The 22912-nt window shown below is 40.8% G+C and overlaps 2 protein-coding genes across 2 annotated transcripts in view; both read left to right on the forward strand.

The window, feature by feature from the left end:
* The window catches only part of abca7 (ATP-binding cassette, sub-family A (ABC1), member 7), a 44616-nt gene extending 42959 nt beyond the window's left edge, over positions 1 to 1657 (forward strand). Inside the window, exon 49 of the mRNA XM_056232849.1 lies at positions 1207 to 1657. Within this exon, the coding sequence (XP_056088824.1) occupies positions 1207 to 1584 (378 nt within the window). The 3' untranslated portion in view covers positions 1585 to 1657. The remainder of the gene's footprint in view (positions 1 to 1206) is intronic.
* A 1483-nt stretch (positions 1658 to 3140) lies between these two features.
* The window catches only part of r3hdm4 (R3H domain containing 4), a 35328-nt gene continuing 15556 nt past the window's right edge, over positions 3141 to 22912 (forward strand). Inside the window, exons 1-7 of the mRNA XM_056232847.1 lie at positions 3141 to 3310; positions 4119 to 4273; positions 16341 to 16459; positions 16536 to 16647; positions 19590 to 19675; positions 19809 to 19894; positions 20059 to 20114. Coding sequence (XP_056088822.1) covers positions 3267 to 3310; positions 4119 to 4273; positions 16341 to 16459; positions 16536 to 16647; positions 19590 to 19675; positions 19809 to 19894; positions 20059 to 20114 — 658 coding nt within the window. The 5' untranslated portion in view covers positions 3141 to 3266. The remainder of the gene's footprint in view (positions 3311 to 4118; positions 4274 to 16340; positions 16460 to 16535; positions 16648 to 19589; positions 19676 to 19808; positions 19895 to 20058; positions 20115 to 22912) is intronic.

Here is a 22912-nt window from a genome sequence, read left to right on the forward strand (position 1 = left end):
ATCTGTAATTTGCAAATAATTCTGAACACTGTAATTTGAGCTTTTTCAAGTGTGTTTGGTTAGGGTTAGAGCACTTTTAGATTCACTTGCACATTAGAACTGGAGTTGAAGTGCCCTGACATACAGAAAATAAATGTTTTTATTTTGTGTCTGTACAGTTGCTTTTGAATGGCTGTCTATGAGGGTCAAATTGACCCGCGAACATCACAAACGTAACAGTAATTTTGTTTGTATATGTTAAAACACATCAGCATGTTGAAACTTTGCATGCATGTTCATCATGATAAATGAGAAAAAGTCACAAAATATCAAGAAAAAAAACAAAGGTTAACCAGTATTTCCAACAACTTGAAAATCGAAACGGGTCAAATTGACCCGCAACATAACACAAGGGTTAATGAAAACTGGTAAAACCTTAAGAAGCTTCTCTCAAAAGCTAAAACGTGAAACAGTGAAATTCCTAATATTAATTCCAAATTATGTTACATTTTTACTTTGTATTGTAGCACAGAGGTTGATCATGTTTGGATTTCTCACAGTTCGTCACAGAGAAGTTTCACACGCAGATTTAGTAGCAGAAGATCACACACACACACACACACACACGCAGCCGCATGAAGGAACACACACACACTTCCATCCAAGCAGAATTTCACAACGAACATTGCTAAACTTTGTCGGTGTTGTCAGATCATCGACGCTTCTTTGCAGCGCAGAGAGAGCATGTGCATAGAGAAAATTAAGTTAAACACTGGGCATAAAATATATCCTCAGTTTAAGGGATAAGATTTATTTTCTTGACAACCCCAAGCGGAAAAGATAGTGGAGGCTTGTAATCAATGCATTACATTTACATTTATTCATTTTGAAGACGCTTTTATCCAAAGCAACAAGCTGGAATCCACACACTCTGGAATTGAATTTCCCGTGAGCATGAATGAATATCACACACATTTTTCACAAATGGTTCAAGTTGCTCACATAGATAAGCCGCATTGACCAAAAGACAGCTTGCTTGGTTTTGAAAGTGACTTCAATGCGTTACACCATTGACAGTGGACCCTTTTTACCTGTGAAGGTTTGCTAATGTGACCACACCTTTGGGATCTGACCAGTCGAAGATATATTAGAACAGCCTTGTGTCAGGAGGCATCTCACTGGGGTTTGGAACAGGGACTGTTTCTCACAAGTGTTTTCCTCCTGCAGGTGTTTGTTAACTTTGCTAAAGACCAGACAGATGATGATCAGCTCAGGGAAGTCACAGTAAACGGTGGATCCGTGGCGAGACTTCAGCGGCCCACAGACCTCAAACTGGAGAGATGCAGCCGGTCTTCCGGACCACACTCTCCGTCAGATCAAGGTGCTCGCTCAGAACAAAGCCCTGAGCCTCCATCTACTGGTTTAAAGACCAAACAGAATAAACCAGCCAGTCCGTCAGTCTCAGGACGGCAGCAGCAGATCCGGATGGAGCCTGTTGGCGAGGCAGCTAATGGATCCACTCCTCCTGAAGACCAGACTCCTGCGAGAAAAGACCCATCCACGTTATTTATCGTCAGTACCAAAACACAGGAGAGCAAAGTGTGACAAAAACAAAGACATTCAGAACCAAACAGTCATGATGCGGATCTCTGGTGATCTTTGGTGCCTTCTTCACATATCATTTTCAAACATTTTTATTTAGTTACTTTAAAACCAATCAATTATTCAGTCTATTTGACTGTGCTGATAACTTCCTACTGATTGAATGTCTAGTCCTTATTCTTAAACTTGAAAATGACGCATGGCATCATTGGCAGGAACTCTTTCCCAGACCTCTTTAACGCATAAATTATGCATATTATTGTCATGATGTGAGTTGCATCTCTGTATAGTGTTTGCTTTGTGCAACCCAGTATGGATATGATTTTTGCTGAATGTTACATTATATCAGACCTCCTCTTTTCCACATGTATGTAAAGGTCAAATGTTCAGTGTATGGTATCAGACTGCCTTCATGTGCTCAATAGAGTTATTTATTTGCAGATTTTAAAAAAAAAACTATTTTAGATTTATTTATCTTTTTTCTGTGATGCACTTTAGCCTAAAACAATTCTGATATTGTGGTCTGGATTATCACTGTATCTCTTTACTGCAAAGATTGTCATAATGCTTGAAATGTAGCTTTTTTATGTAGTATTTATTGTATGTACATACCAGAGATATTATGTATGAAATTGTTATGTTTGCAATCTTATGTGTATGACGCTGGATAAAAAGCTAAAATGTTAAAATGCTGGGATATTTATATGCAAATATATAAATCTATTTACTGAAGTTTGGTGTGCTCTAACTTTCCACTGTTTTATATATATAAAAAAAACTATAGGGTGAAAAAATGGATTTGTGAAGATCTTTTTATACCAATCTGGCAGTAGAAGATTGAAGAATGCTTTGTTACACTGAGTGACCTTGTCTTGTTTCTTAAAAGCTACACGTCAGGGGAAACTATGTTTGAGAAGGATATTTTTAGGCTTGCTGTTATGGATGATTACTGGAAATGGGGATGAGAGAGGCTCGACGGCTGTCTTTTACTGCAGTCACTCCACAGTTTCCTCCACCATCATCATGGTATCTCACTTTTTACACTGCGGAGACTTTACAACTGACTGTTGTAAAGTCAAAAATTGTTGAAAGAAAAGAACAACATGAAAATATTATTTATCTAAATCTGAATAATAATAGATTTAATTTTGTACAGATATTTAGTACTCATTGATTGTTTAGACTATTGCTAAATATTCGTTTTAAATAAAATGGTCAGAATTAATAAAATCATTTCCAGACAGATCTTGATATAAAGTTATATATAGGCCTAATACCTTGACAGTACTGTAACGTCATTCAATACCTATATTAGTATAAATTGATTATTCTTTTGTACTTAACTCGCACTTCGTCTATTTATTAAAAAAGTAAAAATGGTTGACAATCACATAATCTATGATACACACTTTTTTAATATAAAAATATATATTTTTATATTTATATACGGCCATATAAATGTCAGCCTATATTATATTATATTATACTTCTGTCATGTCGAAGGGAGCGTTATGAGGATATTTATTGGCTGGAAATGTTGTCAGGGTTTCCCATGCCCCGCCCAATCTTTCTATCTATCACTAGCTTTTAGCCATCGCGGCTAACGCCAGCTGTTCTGGGCCTTTTCTCCTTATAAAATTCTTTGTTTGTGTCTCTGTCGTGTTTCTTTGTGAGAAGACTTTGAGATGGTTGAGTTAAATAGCAATAACAATGAGGAACAGGATGTAATGTAAGTGTATTTTTAGCTTGTAGCCGGTAAGCTAATGCTCCTATTTGTCTCACCACATACATGTCAATTGTTTTTGTTAGCCGGCCAAGCTCATTAAAAACAAACGTCAGATACGTCTCTCAAGTCTTCGTTACATCTAATGTTTTACATGAATGAACTAATAATAAGTGATGTACTTGTTTAAAACTGTGGTAGCGATGTAATGATTGTTAATGTCATATAATTTAATGTTGAGCTCCTTAGCTAAATGAAAAGTCATTATATACACACACACACAAAGTAAGGTTATAAGGAAAGTAAACTAAGTTGGAAATAACCGACATTTCTGAATAAACTGCTAGAATAAAAACCGTATTTCGCATCTGATCTGATTTCGTGTCTGTAGGTTATTTAGTATAAATGTATACTATTTACTGGGTTCTCTGTAAGTTATTCTGGGCAGCTTCTTCACAACAAATAAAAATAAAATAATAATAGTAAAATAGACAACTAAAGTTTGCATATGTTTTTGCAGAGATAAGCTGTGACCTAGTTCCATGGTAAAGCATCTGGCCTGTGGCTAGAGCTATAAATAAAAGCACAACAGTGGGTCTCCATAGAAGGGTCTGTAGATTCACTAATCACTACAGTAGTGCAATGTGGAAAACTACCTTAAAATCCACTAAAACATTGTGAAAAATTTAAAGTAAATTTTATTCCGTAAATTCATATAGGAGTAAATTGTGTGACCGTCATGTTTGTGACTATGGAGTAAACCCTTTGTGAGAATAGTGAGTCAAGACAAATCTGATTCCTGTTTGTCTTTCAGCCTAAATGAGCGGCGCTGCTCATCTCTACCCAACTCTCCTGCAAAACGAGTTTCTCCAGCCAAAAAGAAGCAGTTCTTTATTAACCAGGCCATCCGAAACTCTGACCTCACTCCCAGAGCCAAGGGCAGGAAGAGTCTGCAACGACAGGAAAACAGTGAGTCTTGCTGTAATGTTTGGATTCCTCATTATTTATGTTTATTTTATTTACTTTTTATTTATTATATACTGCACAGGAAATGTTTTTTTTTTTTGTGATCAATATTTTTTATTTTAAGTTAACATACCAGATACAAATCAAAGCTCACTGAACTATATACAAACAGATGCCATGAAAACTATAAAAATATATAGTAATAACAATAATAATATATATATAAATAAGGAATTACAGAGAGAGGGAGATGTAGGATGTCAAAATCTTAGTTTCTTCTAACAGAATGTTTGCAATTTTTGTCCAGCTCTGAATAGTATTGTCATTTGCGCCATTGACCTTGGCAGTGGTGCCTTCCAACAATACAATGTCTCTGAAATACGATAACCAGATGAAGGATGTTGGTATGGATGGCTCTATCCATAGCTTTAAAATAGTCTTTTTAGCAGCCGTGCTAGCTGACAGTAAGGCCCTTTTTTGATGAGCATTCAGCTGAAGAGCGGAGTCATCTAAAAGTAGAAAAATCAAGGGGACTTGAGGTATGTCCAAAAGAAGGATTTTTGAAAGAACAGTATTTACATAGGTCCAAAAAGGAACCACCTTTGGGCATTCCCAAAACATGTGTAAATAGGAACCTATTGTAGCAGAGTTGCATAAATGACAGTATGGATCAGATCTAGCCTTCATCCTAAATAATACACTAGGAGTAATATAAGCCCTATTAATACATTTATAATGAATCATCTGGTGAGCCAGGTTCTTAGATGCAGTGAAACATCTGGCCCATACCACATCCCAGTCAGGTTTAGCTAAACCATCCCTTTCCCAGGAGTGGACAGCTGGAATATATGAGTATTGCAGAACAAGAATTGAATTATAGATCTTAGAAACTAAGCCCTTGGAGGAGGTATCAGGGTCCAGCCATTTCCATAATGGATGAGGTAAAATGTCAGTGGTCCAAGGAACGCCATATGCTTTCAGAGCTGACCTCAGTCTCAAATATAAAAAAAAAAAAAAAAATCCAGGTAAAGAAAATTCTAAACTTAATTCCTGAAACGATTTGATGCCATTTTCACAGAAAATGTCCTTCAAGGTAAAAATTCCAGCATCCGACCAAGCTTTATAGACAAAAGGTTTTTTACCAGTACACAGACAAGAGTTGTGCCACAAAGGTGTAACTTTAGTGTATAAGAAGGGGCCTCCCATACTTTTCTCAACCTTTTTCCATACCTCGAGGGAGTACTCTATGATTGGTCCATACATTTTCTTAGAGGATTTAGAAACACTTACAAAGGGTAAATCCTGTAGGCGAACCGGATGGGTGATATTCACTTCTAAATCTCGCCACGGAACCCGGGAATCAGGGTTAACCCAGGTTTGGATTGTTCTTGTTTGGAAGGCTAGATTATAAATCTTAAAATCAGGGAATGAAAGACCTCCATCAAGTTTCTTACGCTGCATCGTTTTAAGTCGGATTCTGGGTTTTTTCTTAATCCAGATGAAACTAGAGATAGCCGCGTTGAGTTCTTTGAAAAATAAAACAGGTGGTGCTAGCGGTATCATAGAGGACAAAAAGTTTACCCTTGGAAGCACATTCATTTTAATAGTAGATATTCTTCCATGAAGAGCTAAACATAAGGGGGACCACCTATCTAAATCTTCTTTGATCTTATTCAGGAGAGTTTGATAGTTAGATTTAGAGATAAGATGAATTGAAGGAGATATAATGATGCCCAAATATGTAAACTGTTTGACTACGGGGATCAAGGGAGGTAAGTTACTGGATTCCTGATTCGCTGCGTCATTAAAGGTTCTCTAAGTGATGTCGGGTGACGTCACTTCTTGTTGACGTTTAAAGTATTGTCAAACAAAACGGAGGCTAGCTAGACCCTCCCTCCTCCTCATCCGCGCACTAACCCCGCCCCCAAGTCCTTCTTGTCGGTGATTGGCTGGAACTGTTTGTCATGTTTCGGGGAGCGGGTCGCCGCAGTTTGTTTTTGTTGCTGTGTGTGGAGCCTGGGCTGTCTACAGAGATCGCGTTTCTTTACAGTGTGTTCAGGGGACAGGGAGCCAGCGGATAGTGAGGAGATGTTTGCTGTATGTGACAAAAAATGTTTTGGCCGAAAAACGCGTGACATCGCTTAGAGCACCTTTAAGGGGCATTAATGCTGATTTATTCCAATTAATTTTGTAACCCGAGAGAGTACCAAATAAATTAAAAAGTTTTAAACATTCAGGAACAGACTCAGAAATATTGGAAACATAGAGCAAGATATCGTCAGCATAAAGAGAAATTTTGTGCGAGGTATCTACACAGATAATGGGATGTATGGTTGATGACTGACGTATTGCTTGAGCCAAGGGCTCCACTGATAAAGTGAAAAGTAAAGGCGATAATGGACAGCCTTGACGAGTACCCCGACTAAGAGCAAAGGGTAAAGACATTAAGGATCCCGTAAGAACACGAGCTGAACAGCTATTGTAAAGAGTTTTAACCGTTTTAATAAATCCTTGTCCAACCCCTGCGTATTCAAGGACTGCCCAGAGAAAGCTCCATTCAATTCTATCAAAGGCCTTCTCCGCGTCCAGTGAGATAACTGCGGAGGAGGCTGGATAAGAATCGGATCTATGAATGATATGTAAAAGTCGCCTGATATTACAGGAAATGTTTAAAAAAAAAAAAGAAAATTCTGTCATCATTTACTCACCCTAATGTAATTTCAAACACACTTTTTTCTGTGGTACACATTAGAAGTTTTGCAGAATGTTCACGCTGCTCTTTTTCTTTATAGTGAAAAAATACAAAAGTCTATGATGGTTTGTGACTGTAACATGATGGCACTCATAGTTCAAACATTTTTAGAATTAAGGTGTGGTCACATTAGTGATATTTCAACGTATGAAACACTGTTCAAACCAAGTAGTTGTCTGTTGGGCAGTGCTGCGAATTTGCTTTGAACTGAAAATTCGCCCTCACACGAAACTCCACAATGCAGGGATTCCTATTGAACGGACTGAATTTTGCCTGTGAAATTTTTTGCTAAGCAACGGTAACTGTAACTGCACTTTTACTGTAGCTCAATCAGTAGAGCAGCTCCAAAGGCATGGGTTCGATTCCCAGGGAAGAAATGAACTGATATAAACACTCACCAGCCACTTTATTAGGTACACCTTGCTAGTACCGGGTTGGACCCCCTTTTGCCTTAGTTCTTCGTGGCATAGATTCAGCTAGGTGCTGGAAACATTCCTCAGGGATTTTGGTCCATATCGACCATATTCGACCACATCCGAAAGGTGCTTTATTGGATTGAGATCTGGTGACTGTTGAGGCCATTTGAGTAAAGTGTGACATCATTGTCGTGATCAAGAAAACAGTTTGAAATTATTTGAGCTTTGTGACATGGCACGTTATTGTGCTAGAAGCAGCCATCAAAAGACGGGTACACTGGTCATAATAAAGGAATACACATGGTCAGTAAGGTATTACTTATGTAGGCTGTGGCGTTTAAACAGTGCTCAATTGGTACTAAGGGGCCCACATTTTGCTAAGAAAATATCCCCCACACCATTACACCACCAGCCTGAACCGTTGATACAAGGCAGGATGGGTCCATGCTTTAATGTTGTTTACGTCAAATTCTGACCTTACCATCTGAATGTCGCAGCAGAAGTTGAGACTCATCAGACCAATCAACGTTTTTCCAATTTTCTATTGTTCAATTTTCATGAGCCCGTACGAATTGCAGGCTCAGTTTCCTGTTCTTAGCTGACAGCAGTGGCACCTGGTTCTGTAGCCCATCTTCAGCCCATCTGCCCATCTTCAGCCCATCTGCCCATCTTCAGCCCATCTTCAGCCCATCTGCCCATCTTCAGCCCATCTGCCCATCTTCAGCCCATCTTCAGCCCATCTGCCCATCTGCTCATCTTCTGCCCATCTGCCCATCTTCAGCCCATCTTCAGCCCATCTGCCCATCTGCTCATCTTCTGCCCATCTGCCCATCTTCAGCCCATCTGCCCATCTTCAGCCCATCTTCTGCCCATCTGCCCATCTTCTGCCCATCTTCAGCCCATCTTCAGCCCATCTTCTGCCCATCTGCCCATCTTCTGCCCATCTTCAGCCCATCTTCTGCCCATCTTCTGCCCATCTTCAGCCCATCTTCAGCCCATCTTCAGCCCATCTTCAGCCCATCTTCAGCCCATCTTCAGCCCATCTTCAGCCCATCTTCTGCCCATCTTCAGCCCATCTGCCCATTTTCAGCCCATCTTCAGCCCATCTGCCCATTTTCAGCCCATCTTCTGCCCATCTGCCCATTTTCAGCCCATCTTCTGCCCATCAGCCCATTTTCAGCCCATCTTCAGGCCATTTTCAGGCCATCTTCTGCCCATTTTCAGGCCATCTTCTGCCCATTTTCAGCCCATCTTCTGCCCATCTGCCCATTTTCAGCCCATCTTTAGCCCATTTTCAGCCCATCTGCCCATTTTCAGCCCATCTGCCCATCTTCAGCCTATCTGCCCATCTTCAGCCCATTTTCAGCCCATCTTCTGCCCATTTTCAGCCCATCTTCAGCCCATCTTCAGCCCATCTGCCCATCTTCTGCCCATCTTCAGCCCATTTTCAGCCCATCTTCAGCCCATCTGCCCATTTTCAGCCCATCTTCAGCCCATCTGCCCATTTTCAGCCCATCTTCAGGGGTACAGTGCTATTCAAAAACTTGTAGCTGTAATCGCGTCTTTAAAGACACTTTGATTTGCAAGCAGGGATCACAGAATCACTAATGTGCACAAAAGTTTTATTTAACTAAATCACGAACACACAAGTCTAAACATACACGTACACGCAATCATGCATACATGGGTATAATAGAAAATGAAAGTGAATTAAACTGAAATCTATCTATAATCTATGGGAACGTAACCACACATAACAGTCAGTTCCACCTGAACAGAACCACCCGTCTGCGGCTTATACTAAACCTCTGTTTATTTAGTTAAATGTACGATATTCTTGCAATGCCTTAGCCGTTGAACGAGCGTCCAGAAGCAGTCTCAGGAAAAGGTCTTGATGGTTCAGTAGTTCGATGGTGGTGATGAAGTTGCAATCAAATTCTTCCAAGTTGAATAAAGAGATGAACTTGTCGTGTTAGTCTGACTCGGTTATGGTCGAGAAAGTTCCAGTAGGGCTGATTGTGCCTTGAGGCACCTCGGGCTGGGCACCGGGGGAAAGGTCCCGTGGTCAGACCGGAGGTCTCTAGTTCACACGAACAGCAACCAGAAGAACGAAGAGAGGGAGGGTCACTACGACAGTGCCCTTTAACTTCTCTGGAGGTCACACCTCTCCAGTTTGGCTTGTTTGTAAGCTGACTCATTTGCATGATCAGAGTGAACTGGCAGTTTGTGTCCCTTTATGCTCGGGTTGATATAACAAGTATACGATGCATGCTATAGAGAGGTGATATACACCAATGTGTGGGGTGTTAAAACAACGATTATTTTGATTGGAATCATGATCGGGTGTCGGGATATATCGGAATTGACGATAACCGTGATATTCAAAAAATGAAATATCGTTTTAGGGGTGTTGCAATATACCGGCGATATAATGGCGATAACCGTAATATTATAGTAGGCTACGCGTATGATAGTATGGCACGTAAATGATCCAGCAACGTACAGTGTCGGTATTGCACCTTAACGCTGGTTGGCATCTGTTATAAAAAACAAGCAGATACCTCGCAGCTGCTTCTGCCGCATAAAAGCATGTTGTCGGATATGACAGAGAGTTACCCACACTCCCAGTTCACTCCCAGTTCGCTCGCCAGTGTAGAAGGGTTTTTCCACGAAAATGACTCGTTAATCATCCCAGTCTGCAGGACTTGCCGATCAACATTGAGCGCAAAATGGGGCAAACCCACCAACCTCTGTACTCACCACCGCCTGGGGAATCTTGCAGATCTGGCCCCTGTACAGAGAGATTAAGTTGCCATTATTTTGCTAATCCTGAAACGGGAAATATTACAGTAACCTGTAGTGTTGTCAAAAATATCGATATTTCGATAAATATCGATACTGAAATATCTGAACGGTACCAATACTCATTTCCCGAAGTATCGATACTAGCCGAGCGGTCACTTTCACTTCTCTCAAAAGGCGCGTTGACAAACACCACAAGTGACGCACTCGTCTCATTCGCTCTGGTTAAATAGCAAAAGTGAAGTGAATGGAAAGATGGCGAGGGCGGCGCCACCGCGACCGGCTTTGGTTGATTGATAAATGGTGCGTTCAAGTCATCTCGTATAGATCGTATTTACGAGTTGAACGCACTTGAACGCCACCACAATGTCGTAAATACCAGTGGGGAGTTCGGGATTTTCTCTAAGCCCCGATCTTTCCGAGTTGTGGGCGTGTCACTGAGAAACATGGCGGAATAGGCTTTATGCCGAGCGTCAGTGACCAAACCGGAAAACAGGTCTCATTGCATCCGCTTGTCAGAGAAAGTGTTAACGGCCTTAAGAACTAACTACGATATCTATGGATTTTTAAGGTAATCAGCTAACCTACTAAGTTCACTTTGTTATTGGTGTTTTATGCTGTTTAAATATCTAAACGTTAGTGTGAAGAAGAAAAATAAAAAAACTTTTAAATATCAATCTGCACATGCGAGGGACATTGGTTGTGCTCATTTTTGCTTGCTCCTTTTAAATTATCTTGAGTAAAACCGCAAAAAATTTCATGAAGCACATACAAAAGACCTGAATCGGAAGCGATGTGACCTGTTTTCCGGCTTGGTCACGTGACGCTCGGCATAAAGCCGCAGTGATATCGTCAAGGTTTTCTTATTTACAGCGCAGTTAAGCGAATTGCCTGCACAGAATATGATGGCATTATAATATAACAGTGCAACATGTAACGATAAAGTTGGCAGTGGCTTCATAAATTAATTAAAAACATAAAAAACAAAGTACATCCGATGCACATTTCTTTTAGGGCTGTAGTCAACCAAAGAAATCCTTAGTCGACCAAAGTCTTGTCCTGCACAACGATTAGTCGACTAAAAAAATAAATAAAATAAAAAAGATGCGATGTTTTGATTGAACATTTTTTAACAATTGTCATAGAGCATTTATAAAACAACAACGAAAAAACATCAAAAATACATAAAACTATAATAATAATACAATTCTTTGAAAATTAACTCCTTTTAACTGCAAAAAGTGAGGAGCACTGTCCTAGGTCTATAGTAACAGTCACAATCGCGCAACTGACAACACCACACGCTACAAAAAATTTAACTGCTATCTGCCACAATGAAAAATCCTAACAAAAGCTCTCGTTTAAACAGGCTGTATGTTCTTCTTTACTTTCAAAGCTATGGGTTAACTTTTGTCCAGCCGATCTAGGCGTTTTAAAACAAACACACACAAAAACCCAAAGAGCCTAAAAAACAATCCTAATAATAATAGGTTGTATTGTAGGACAGCATATAGGTTTATTTTCGTTTTGTTACATTATTTAGGCTATTTTCAAATGCGTCAAGTGTACAAATAAAAACAAATCAAGAAAACACAATCTATTGAGTCAGCATGATAAAGCCGTTAAAGGGCCTGCTCACGTCTTTTGCGCGCTCAAGTTCGATTTCAAATGTAGGCGCGCGGTGTGCGCGCTCATGATGGAAGCAACGCGGTCGCGGTGAGACCTATATACAGTCTATGGGTGCGATGCGCTCTTTTTTTCCAAGTGCGTCCACGCCGCATCGAGATAAAAACATATAGTGTATAAAAACATAAAAACCGAAACAAGTAGCGTTCTAACTGAATGAAATCTGAACTACCTATATCCCTTACTGAGCACGAAGCAGCAGCGCAGCCAACCGTGTGAACCGAGTGTTCTGTGTGTGTGCGCTAAACTGTGGCGCTGTTACAAAATAGCCTAAATTAAAGCATTTAAAATTGGGGATAAACCATAGGCTAATTATATTTAGAATACAGTAATATTTAACTGCTTATAAAGGAATAATTATCAAGGAGTAAATCATGGAAAATTTCTTTCTATTGGTAAAAAAGAAAAGAAAAAAAAAGCAACTGGTCGACCAATAAGAATGTCAGTCGACCAAGACGGCATCGACCGATTAGTCGACTAAACGACTAAAGTTGGCAGCCCTATTTCTTTGTTCTTCATTTTCTAGAACAAGAGTTTAAGAACCTTACTGTGTTTTTGTGTAATTAATTAAGAGAAAGTACTCCGCCATCTTCCTCCGACGAAAGTGACTTGAACGCACTGTCGTCGTAAACACGACTTCCCACCTCGTACGTACGAACTTCCCCAGGAGGACTTGAACGCACCATAAGAACACCGCGAGCGGGCATGTCGGAGAATAGCGCGGACACGCGTAAAAAACACACCGCGAGCGGGCATGTCGGAGAATAGCGCGGACACGAGCTACACACCGCGAGCGGGCATGTCGGAGAATAGCGCGGACACGAGCTACACACCGCGAGCGGGCATGTCGGAGAATAGCGCGGACACGAGCTACACACCGCGAGCGGGCATGTCGGAGAATAGCGCGGACACGCGTAAAAAACACACCGCGAGCGGGCATGTCGGAGAATAGCGCGGACACGAGCTACACACCGCGAGCGGGCATGTCGGAGAATAGCGCGGACACGAGCTACACACCGCGAGCGGGCATGTCGGAGAATAGCGCGGACACGCGTAAAAAACACACCGCGAGCGGGCATGTCGGAGAATAGCGCGGACACGAGCTACACACCGCGAGCGGGCATGTCGGAGAATAGCGCGGACACGAGCTACACACCGCGAGCGGGCATGTCGGAGAATAGCGCGGACACGAGCTACACACCGCGAGCGGGCATGTCGGAGAATAGCGCGGACACGCGTAAAAAACACACCGCGAGCGGGCATGTCGGAGAATAGCGCGGACACGAGCTACACACCGCGAGCGGGCATGTCGGAGAATAGCGCGGACCCGAGCTACACACCGCGAGCGGGCATGTCGGAGAATAGCGCGGACACGAGCTACACACCGCGAGCGGGCATGTCGGAGAATAGCGCGGACACGAGCTACACACCGCGAGCGGGCATGTCGGAGAATAGCGCGGACACGCGTAAAAAACACACCGCGAGCGGGCATGTCGGAGAATAGCGCGGACACGAGCTACACACCGCGAGCGGGCATGTCGGAGAATAGCGCGGACACGAGCTACACACCGCGAGCGGGCATGTCGGAGAATAGCGCGGACACGAGCTACACACCGCGAGCGGGCATGTCGGAGAATAGCGCGGACACGCGTAAAAAACACACCGCGAGCGGGCATGTCGGAGAATAGCGCGGACACGAGCTACACACCGCGAGCGGGCATGTCGGAGAATAGCGCGGACACGAGCTACACACCGCGAGCGGGCATGTCGGAGAATAGCGCGGACACGCAAGCGGGCTGCGGGCACCCAACAGATTGATTGACTATCAATAATCCCTCACATGGGTGAAAACAGACTTAAAGGGATAGTTCACTTTGAAATTAATTTTTTATATGTTTTAGCTTACCTCCAGTGCATCCAAGATGTAGATGTCTTTGTTTCCACAGTATCTTCAATTTTGATAATTTTAGGTAAAACCGTTGTTGTCTGTCAGTCATACAATGGAGGTGAAGGGGGTCCTCCTCAAAGAGCAGTCAAAATGAAACATTATTTAATGACTCGTAAATGTAAGTACACATTGATGCCCTAAGACACGAAACGAGTGGTTTTTGTGAGAAAACGAACAGTATTTATATTGTTTTTACCTCTTGTAACCACAGCCATGTCCAAGTTATCTGAGGGCGCGGACGCTTCCGTGTGTGACGTGTACGCAGACTGGTGCATAGATAAACTAGATGTCGCCTTGGCGACGGCAGTTCATTGGAACGAAACCTTAGCCAAGGCGACATCTAGGGTATATATATCTATGCACCAGTCTGCGTACACGTCACACACGGAAGCGTCCGCGCCCTCAGATAACTTGGGCATGGCTGTGGTTACAAGAGGTAAAAACAATATAAATACTGTTCGTTTTCTCACAAAAACCACTCGTTTCGTGTCTTAGGGCATCAATGTGTACTTACATTTACGAGTCATTAAATAATGTTTCATTTTGACTGCTCTTTGAGGAGGACCCCCTTCACCTCCATTGTATGACTGACAGACAACAACGGTTTTACCTAAAATTATCAAAATTGAAGATACTGTGGAAACAAAGACACCTACATCTTGGATGCACTGGAGGTAAGCTAAAACATATCAAAAATTAATTTCAAAGTGAACTATCCCTTTAAGGAACAGGCTCCAGGGGTAGGCTACTATTTAGCAGCATATGCTCAGCATCAGGGGTGTGTGTTGTTTGGACAGACCTTCCCCCACTGCTAAAAAAAATCCTCAAGGAAACACCGTAACTCTTCTCATTTGAACTTTTCTGAAACATTAACCAAGATGGCCTAGTATTGTTGTTGATAAGAGTCTGTGTTGTCTCGTTTAAATTCTTAAAGTTAACATAATCTGACCGAGGAATCTTAGACAAGTAAATATTGTTGTGGTCAAATGTAAATTAACTGGTGCCTATTTAACTTTATTCAAAAATTATTATTTAATTCTGCAATTTTCCTTCATTAGCGATTATCATCAATTTGATTACACAGATATTAATTAAACTAAACAGCTAGACAATGGCATCTCTGAATTCAATAATGGCATGCCTTTAACTTAAAATTGAATGTTTAATCTTATTATTATACATTACTGGCTCTCTATCCTCCAATTTGATACTGTTAAGTGCTTTTTTGTTACAGTATATTTTAATCTTTGATAACAGTGCTGTGGAGCACCAGAACAATGCCACAGACTTGAGCTTATAAAAATACATCATGTTAGCTCTGATCCAATTAAAAAATATAAACAAATAGAACTCAGGACATTTTTGTTCATGTAAAATATACCTCATTGTCATGTTCTAGACTTGTTATATTTAGCTTTAAATAAAAAAATACCCCCTTAATATTGTGGCAGTTTTTTCTCCGTGGTATCGAAAATGGTATCGAATATCGATATTTTTCAAGGTATCGTATCGAAGTTAGAAATTCTAGTATCGTGACAACACTAGTAACCTGTTAACTGCTGATGCCTTTCTGTGTTTTATTATTTTTTTTACATCCCTGTAGTCCAAAAGTGTGCTCATTTGGATAAAAACTACACTTCAAATATCTTTAGAGAACAGTCAAATATTTTCTATTTTTACACAAAATAGGACGATGTGAGCATTATTGAGCGCTAAACTCGCATGTAATTTATGTTTCATTTATACTCGCCCTCGCGCAGAAAGTCTCAAGAGTAATGAGTTCCAGGAGATCCCTATGGACAAAGACATCCAGCGATCACTGTAGCCGAATAAAACGCAGATAGATTCTGACTGATTAAACATGGAGAATTAACACAACAGCGACAGTATAATGGTTTATCTGTTCTTAAAGCCATCCCAGGTATTTTCATAATAATAATATATGTTTATAATGCAATGCCAATTGACAGAGATCTGGAGATCTGATCTCACCATCATCGAGTCCATCTGGGAATATAAGAAACAAAAAGACAGACTAAATCCAGAAGAACTGTGGCAATGTCTCCAAGACACTTGAAGAAACCAACCTGCAAAGCTACAATACTGAGAAAAGTTTTAGGCACTTAAAGTAAATGTATGGTAATAAATGCTCTTTAAATCCTTTGCGTTTAAAACCGTTTTTGCCCTAGGTACTCTTGCACATAGTTTTTTAGGTAGCTGCAGGACAGGTAGGTTTCTTCAAGTGTCTCGGAGATGTTTAGTCTGTGTTCGTTTTTTCTGTTTCTTCATGTAATCCCAGACAGACTCGATGATGGCGAGATCAGATCTCCGTGTGGAGCATACTTTTGACATACTGTTGTCAGACTTTTTGTACATACAAAAATCTCACTGGATTTTTACAGTTAATGGAGAGAAAAAAGTTTAGTCATGATTTTGTAATATTTCGCAAACTCTGCTTCTGCATAGCTCGTTTTCTGGTCAATCTTTTGGAACGGGAGGAATGCTCTAAAGAGGATGGTGAAGGGCATGAAACAGCCACGGCCACCATCTTCACTGAAGCCTGCTCTAATGGAAACTATGTGGAGGTAAAGCATGTTTCTTGATCTGTTCTCAGTTAAGGGATATTTTGAATTCTTTAAATCTTTCTCTCATGTCTCTCAGTACTGGAGTGATTTTATGAATCGTTCTGGGGAGGAGCAAGAGCGGCTCTTGGCTCTGCTGGAGGAGGAGGCTCAGAGGACCCACTCCAAGAGCCACAAAGACCAAAGAGAGGGTCTGACATAATTTAATCACACAAACTCACTTTGCATCCAATAAGAGAGAGGGTTTCACATCAGTTTATTACACCACACACATCTTAAGACTTGCTTGACGTATTCACTTTAGTGTAGACCACTACTTTGCACGCCAGAGAGGCGTTTGTCCTGCACATGCTCTCTGTGCCCTTAGCCCCCGTATCCTATGGCTCTAAACTGCACTCCAGCATTCAAGTTTTGTACAGTTTGCACTTTAGAGACTTGAGATCAGGGCCGTGCATAGACATTTTGGGGAGCAGGTGCTCAAGCTAAAAAAAATTCACTTTCATAATTAGCCTCTCATAATTAGCCTACTATAACAATTACATTAAAAAGTTAATTACATACTGAAAAATATGAAGTGAAAAAATGAAATGATACTTTTCTGTATATGATACTTTTATATGAAACTGAAACCGCCAATAGGCGGCAGCAAGTCTTAATAAGTGAGTCAAAGAATAATTTTATTCACTGATTCGTTCAAACTGGCGGATTCATTCATGAACAAAACACCTCTCTGTATGTTGCAGGGAGGTGCAACCATAGATATCCCTAATAAAGGCTAGTGCCCGGTTGCATAAAGCAGTTTTTCCCTTAAGTATGATACTTAAGGGGCGATTTACCCTTACCTAAGAGAATAACTTAAGGGTGTTGCATATAACCTCTTAAAGGGTTGATGAACTGAGAAATCAAATTTTCCTTGAGCTTTTGACATCTAAGAGGACATCAATTATAAGAATATCCTGTAAGTTTCAGAACTGAAAACGTCCTTGTTAGTCCAATAAAAGCTTTTATTGACATCAGGCTCGGCAAACGACTCGTTTTTCAAAGTGGGGAACTATGACGACAAAGAGGATCAAACACCACCCCCGCAGAAGAAGATCAACGCCTACTTCAACACGGCCGGTTTAGCCCCGCCCACCGATTCGCGCATTACACGAAACTCATTATAATATGCAAAACTGTTATCCACTCACAGCAGTGGGCGTTTACTTCCAAGTCTTCAATGCGAGACGCCCAGAAAAACCGAGCGTTTTTGAGCTAGGCTTAAAACTAGGGTAGAAAATAGCCTATTACTTATTCATTTTGATGTTTTTGAATGTAAAAACCAACCGAACGTCATAAGTTGACCTCAGACAACAATATAAAACCATTTAAAAAGCCAGTTCATGACCCCTTTAAACGGTTCTCTTAGGTAAGGGAAACATTTAAGTGTTTCACAACAGCGATCCTGGATTCACGTTATAAAAGTCTGTTGTTGCCATAGATACGCAAAACACTAACATGTCGGAATATCACGTGTCAGTCCAGTGACGCTATCACGCAACACCGCGTTAGCTCCGAAAGTGGCTGCAGTTTGTGTTGTTCACCGTCTCATGCTTTGGCATTTGTTTAGGTTTTGTGAATGCACTTCTGGCTCTGTGTCTCGAAATACAGCTGAGTATATTTCCATAGCATACCTGTTTTCTTCTGTCATGATTCCTTTTAAAACACAGAATCAGCTCGTTCTCCTGTGAATTTCTTTCTGCACGGGTCGGCCACACACTCTCCGTGCGCCCACTGACTTAACGTTGTGATAGTTTACATGCGAGTCGCGTGTAATGACAGACAGACAGCCGTCTAGTTTGATAGCGATGTCAAATATTGCGCGTCGATCAAATCGGTATTCTTGCAACAATTTTTCATCGCTAAATTAGTCCAAAGGGTTCTCCCTATTCCCTATGATCTTCAGCTGGTTCCATAAATTCAGCCATGTCGTCTTATTTTTGTCCGCGTTACTCTTAAGGTTACGATTTCCAAACCTTAATTTATACTTAGGGAAATTACCGTTAAGGGGTTTTATGCAACACTTAACGATTACTTAAGTGAAAAAACAGCATTTAAGGGAAATTCTAAGTGTTTATGACGTTTCACTTAAAAAAAAACGTTAAGTAACACTTAAGGGTATTTTTCTGCAACACCCTTAGGTTTAAGGGAAACATAAGGGCGACCTTAAGGGAAAATTACACTTAAGGTGCTTTATGCAACCGGGCATAGATGTCTTACGGCGGAGTCTCTATCGTCATCACCGGCGGCCATCTTGTCACAGGCAAGCTTTCTGGCGGGCTCTGTGGTGCCTGATGTAAGATGAGTGATCAGCACCAACACAAATACTCTTATCTCGCTGAAAGCTTGACGATTTACAAACGGTTTGGTTTCTTACAAACGTTATTAACGTGGCTATAATTCTGGATGATTATTTATTTATACACTTATTATTCATAAGTGTGCAGTGTCATAACTACATCTCTGACGTTTATAACAAACCAAACCGGTTGAAAATCGGTAGAAAATTTAGCAAGTTATGGTTATTTAAAAGGTACATGCACCATTAAAACACAATGTTACGAGTGAGCGAGCAGCCTGTGACAAGATGGCCGCCAGTGCGGACGTCGACCTCCATTGGCCAGCAGTGCGGACGAGACATCTAGCCTTTATGATGGAGATCTATGGGTGCAACTGTTCTCCTTTGTTCGGAACTATTTTTGTTCGTGAAATAGAGAACAGTCAAAATGGACAATACTGTGTTTAAAATTAATTTAAATTGTTGTATTAAAGTGAATCTTACATTTGCAATCGTGCTGATATTCGGGAAAACATCACTTTTGTTGGCGTGATACTTCTAAACCCCCCCACTCTGCCCTAGACTCAGGCACTGGTTGAGCCAGAAGTCGCGGCGTGTCGGAACAAACAGTTCAAACAAACAGAGCAATGTCACGATAGTGCCACAGTATTTGCACTCTGTATAGGTGAACTTATGCATGATTTACTTATGGGTGTCTCTGCCATTAATCTAGGGATTTGAAAAATGACACTCTTAATCTTTATTAATTCAGTGATTGCCATATTTGTGAAGATCATTCTCCTATCCTTTGAGCAGTAAATCCTGCTGTCAGGGCTCAGGAGTGTTTCCAGAGGATTGATCGAAGGCTGCGTGTGACGCTGAGACGCAAACAGATTCCCATGGTGACGCTCTTTGTTATTTACTTGATCTTTGTCTTTTGACTTTTAACAAGTATTCCCCCTATAACCCTTTCTCTTGTCCTATCATTCCCTTTTTTTCTGTAAATATCTGTTCATCCATTTTCTTTTGTTGAAGGGAGTGTTGGAGGGTCTGGAGTCCGATCTGCTGGGATTCTTCATGTCACAGCCACACTCAATTTACATTACCAAACTCAGCAGCAGGTGCACAGATTACCACAGTTAATGCATCTCTCACCTTCACAGACTAACTCAGACCACCACTAACTATTAAACAACATGCAAGTTGCTTGAGAGATCAAAAGCAGTAATGTTAGTATATCAGTAGAATACCATGTTTTGATTCAGATGTGTCTGTGTTTCTGCAGTTACGAGCGACTGCTCCTTCATGCCATCTGCCAGTACATGGATCTGACCTCTGCTAGTGAGTGAACTTTATTATTTCATTCAGACGTTGGCAATTTATGGCTATTTTCTTATGAGGATGGTGTGAATTCTAGTTTCTTAAAGGGATACTCCACCCAAAAATGAAAATTCTGTCATCATTTGCTCACCCTCAAGTTGTTGCAAACCTGTATGAGTTTCTGCTGAACACAAAGGAAGATATTTTGAAGAACTTTGGCACCATTGACTTCCATAGTATTTTTTTTTTCTACTATGGAAGTCAATGGTGCCCCACAACTGTTTGGTTCCAATCGTTCTTCAAAATATCTTCCTTTGTTTTTCAGCAGAAACTCATACAGGTTTGCAACAACTTGAGGGTGAGTCAATGATGACAGAATTTTCATTTTTGGGTGGAGTATCCTTTTAAAGTCAAACACTTTTACAAACTCATTGTATATACAGTCATGTGAAAAAGAAAGGACACCCTTTTGAATTCTATGGTTTTACGTATCAGGAGAACATTATTAAAATATATATATATAAAATATCATCTGCTCTTAAAATTAGGTAATTACGACCTCACGTGAACAACAACACATACATATTACACTGTGTCCTTATTTATTGAACAAAAATAAAGCCAAAATGGAGAAGCCATGGATGACAAACTAAGTGCACCCTATGATCCAGTTGCTTGTTGAGACAGTTTTAGCAGCAATTACTTAAAGTAATCATTTTCTGTATGTCTTTATCAGTCTCTCACATCGTTCTGAAGGAATTTTGGCCCGCTCTTCTTATAACGTTGCTTCAGTTCATTGAGGTTTGCAGGCATTTGTTTATGCACAGTTCTCTGAAAGTCCCGCCACAGCATTTCAATCGGGTTGAGGTCTGGACTTTGACTGGGCCACTGCAACACCTTGATTCTTTTCTTTTTCAGCCATTCTGTTTTAGATTTGGTGGTGTACTTGTGATCATTGTCCTGTAGCATGACCCAATTTCAGCCAAGTTTTAGCTGTCGGACATATGGCCCCACATCTGACTCTAGAATACTTTGGTATAGCAAGTTCATGGTTGACTCAAAGACTGCAATATGCCCAGATCCGGTGGCTGCAAAACAAGCCCAAATCATCACCCTTCCGCCACCGTGGTTGACCATTGTTCAGAGGTGTTTGTGTTTGGTTTTCGCCAAACGTGGCTCTGTGCATTATGGCCAAACATCTCATCTGTCCAGAGGACACAGTTTCAGAAGTCTCGTGGTTTGTTCAGATGCAGCTTTGGTGGTGGGATCCATCATTCAATTCAATTCAATTCAAATTTATTTGTATAGCGCTTTTCACAATACATATTGTTTCAAAGCAGCTTTACAGAAAGTGCATTTCAGAAATGTACATAGAAGAATATAGTTAGTTAGTCATCATGTACTAATTTAGGGCATAACATATCGCCGGCGTTGAGTCGTCTCTTCACAGGCGTCGAGTCGTCTCATCGCAGGTGTTGGGGCATCTGAAGTCTCCGTGAGAGTCTGGATACAAACTGGAGCTGACGTACGCTATTTACCTCGGGACTAGCGTCCCGAGATAACAGCAGAAGAGCAGATGGGAAATAATTAGCGTAGCTGCTGTTCATAATATTAATGCATTCGATCTGATTCAACAATAGAAGGTAAGCATTATGTGAATGCTTGGCTAAAGAGATGCGTCTTTAATCTAGTTTTGAACTGGGAGAGCGAGTCTGAGCCACGAACAGTATCAGGAAGGCTATTCCAGAGTTTAGGAGCTAAATGTGAGAACGCCCTCCCTCCTTTAGTGGACTTAGATATCCTAGGAATGACCAGAAGCCTCGAATTTAGTGATCTTAACGAACGCGATGGATTGTAGGGCGATAGAAGGTCCATTAAATACACAGGAGCTAAACCATTTAGGGCTTTATAGGTCAGTAGTAGTACTTTGTAATTGATACGGAACTTAATAGGTAACCAGTGCAGAGATGATAAAATCGGTGTTATATGATCATATTTTCTTGACCTAGTAAGAACTCTAGCGGCTGCATTTTGCACTAACTGTAGCTTGTTTATTGAGGATGCAGGACAACCAGCTAATAAGGCATTACAGTAATCTAGTCTCGAGGTCATGAATGCATGAACTAACTTTTCTGCATCGGAAACAGATAGCATGTTACGTAATTTAGCAATGTTTCTAAGGTGGAAAAAGGCAGTTCTTGTAACATATGAAATATGATTTTCGAAAGACAAGTTGCGGTCTAGTATAACACCCAGGTCTTTTACTGTAGTCGATAAGGTAACAGGACATCCTTCTAAATTAAAGTTGTATTGGAAGAGATTTTGTGGGTAGTTTTTTGGACCAATAAGTAATACCTCCGTTTTATCTGGATTTAATAGCAGGAAATTACACGTCATCCAGCATTTTATATCTTTAAGACATTCTGTCAATTTTGATGAGTTAGTGTTTTCATCTGGTCGTGATGAAATATATAATTGAGTGTCATCAGCATAGCAGTGGAAATTAATTCCATGTTTTCTTATAATATTACCAAGTGGCAGCATATATATTGAGAATAGCAGAGGGCCTAACACCGATCCTTGCGGCACTCCATAGTCTACTGACGTTATCTTCGATTTTTCCCCATTTAAACAAACAAAATGGTAACGGTCCGATAAGTACGATCTGAACCAGCTTACTGCCTGTCCCTGAACACCAGTGTAGTTTTGTAGTCGATCCAAGAGTATTTTGTGATCTATAGTGTCGAACGCAGCACTAAGATCGAGTAGAACTAGTATTGAGATACAGCCTTGGTCAGAAGCTAAAAGTAAATCATTTG

This window comes from Rhinichthys klamathensis, unplaced genomic scaffold, assembly GCF_029890125.1.
Source record: "Rhinichthys klamathensis goyatoka isolate OS25496 unplaced genomic scaffold, OSU_Roscu_1.1 h1tg000357l_1, whole genome shotgun sequence".
NCBI lineage: Eukaryota > Metazoa > Chordata > Actinopteri > Cypriniformes > Leuciscidae > Rhinichthys > Rhinichthys klamathensis.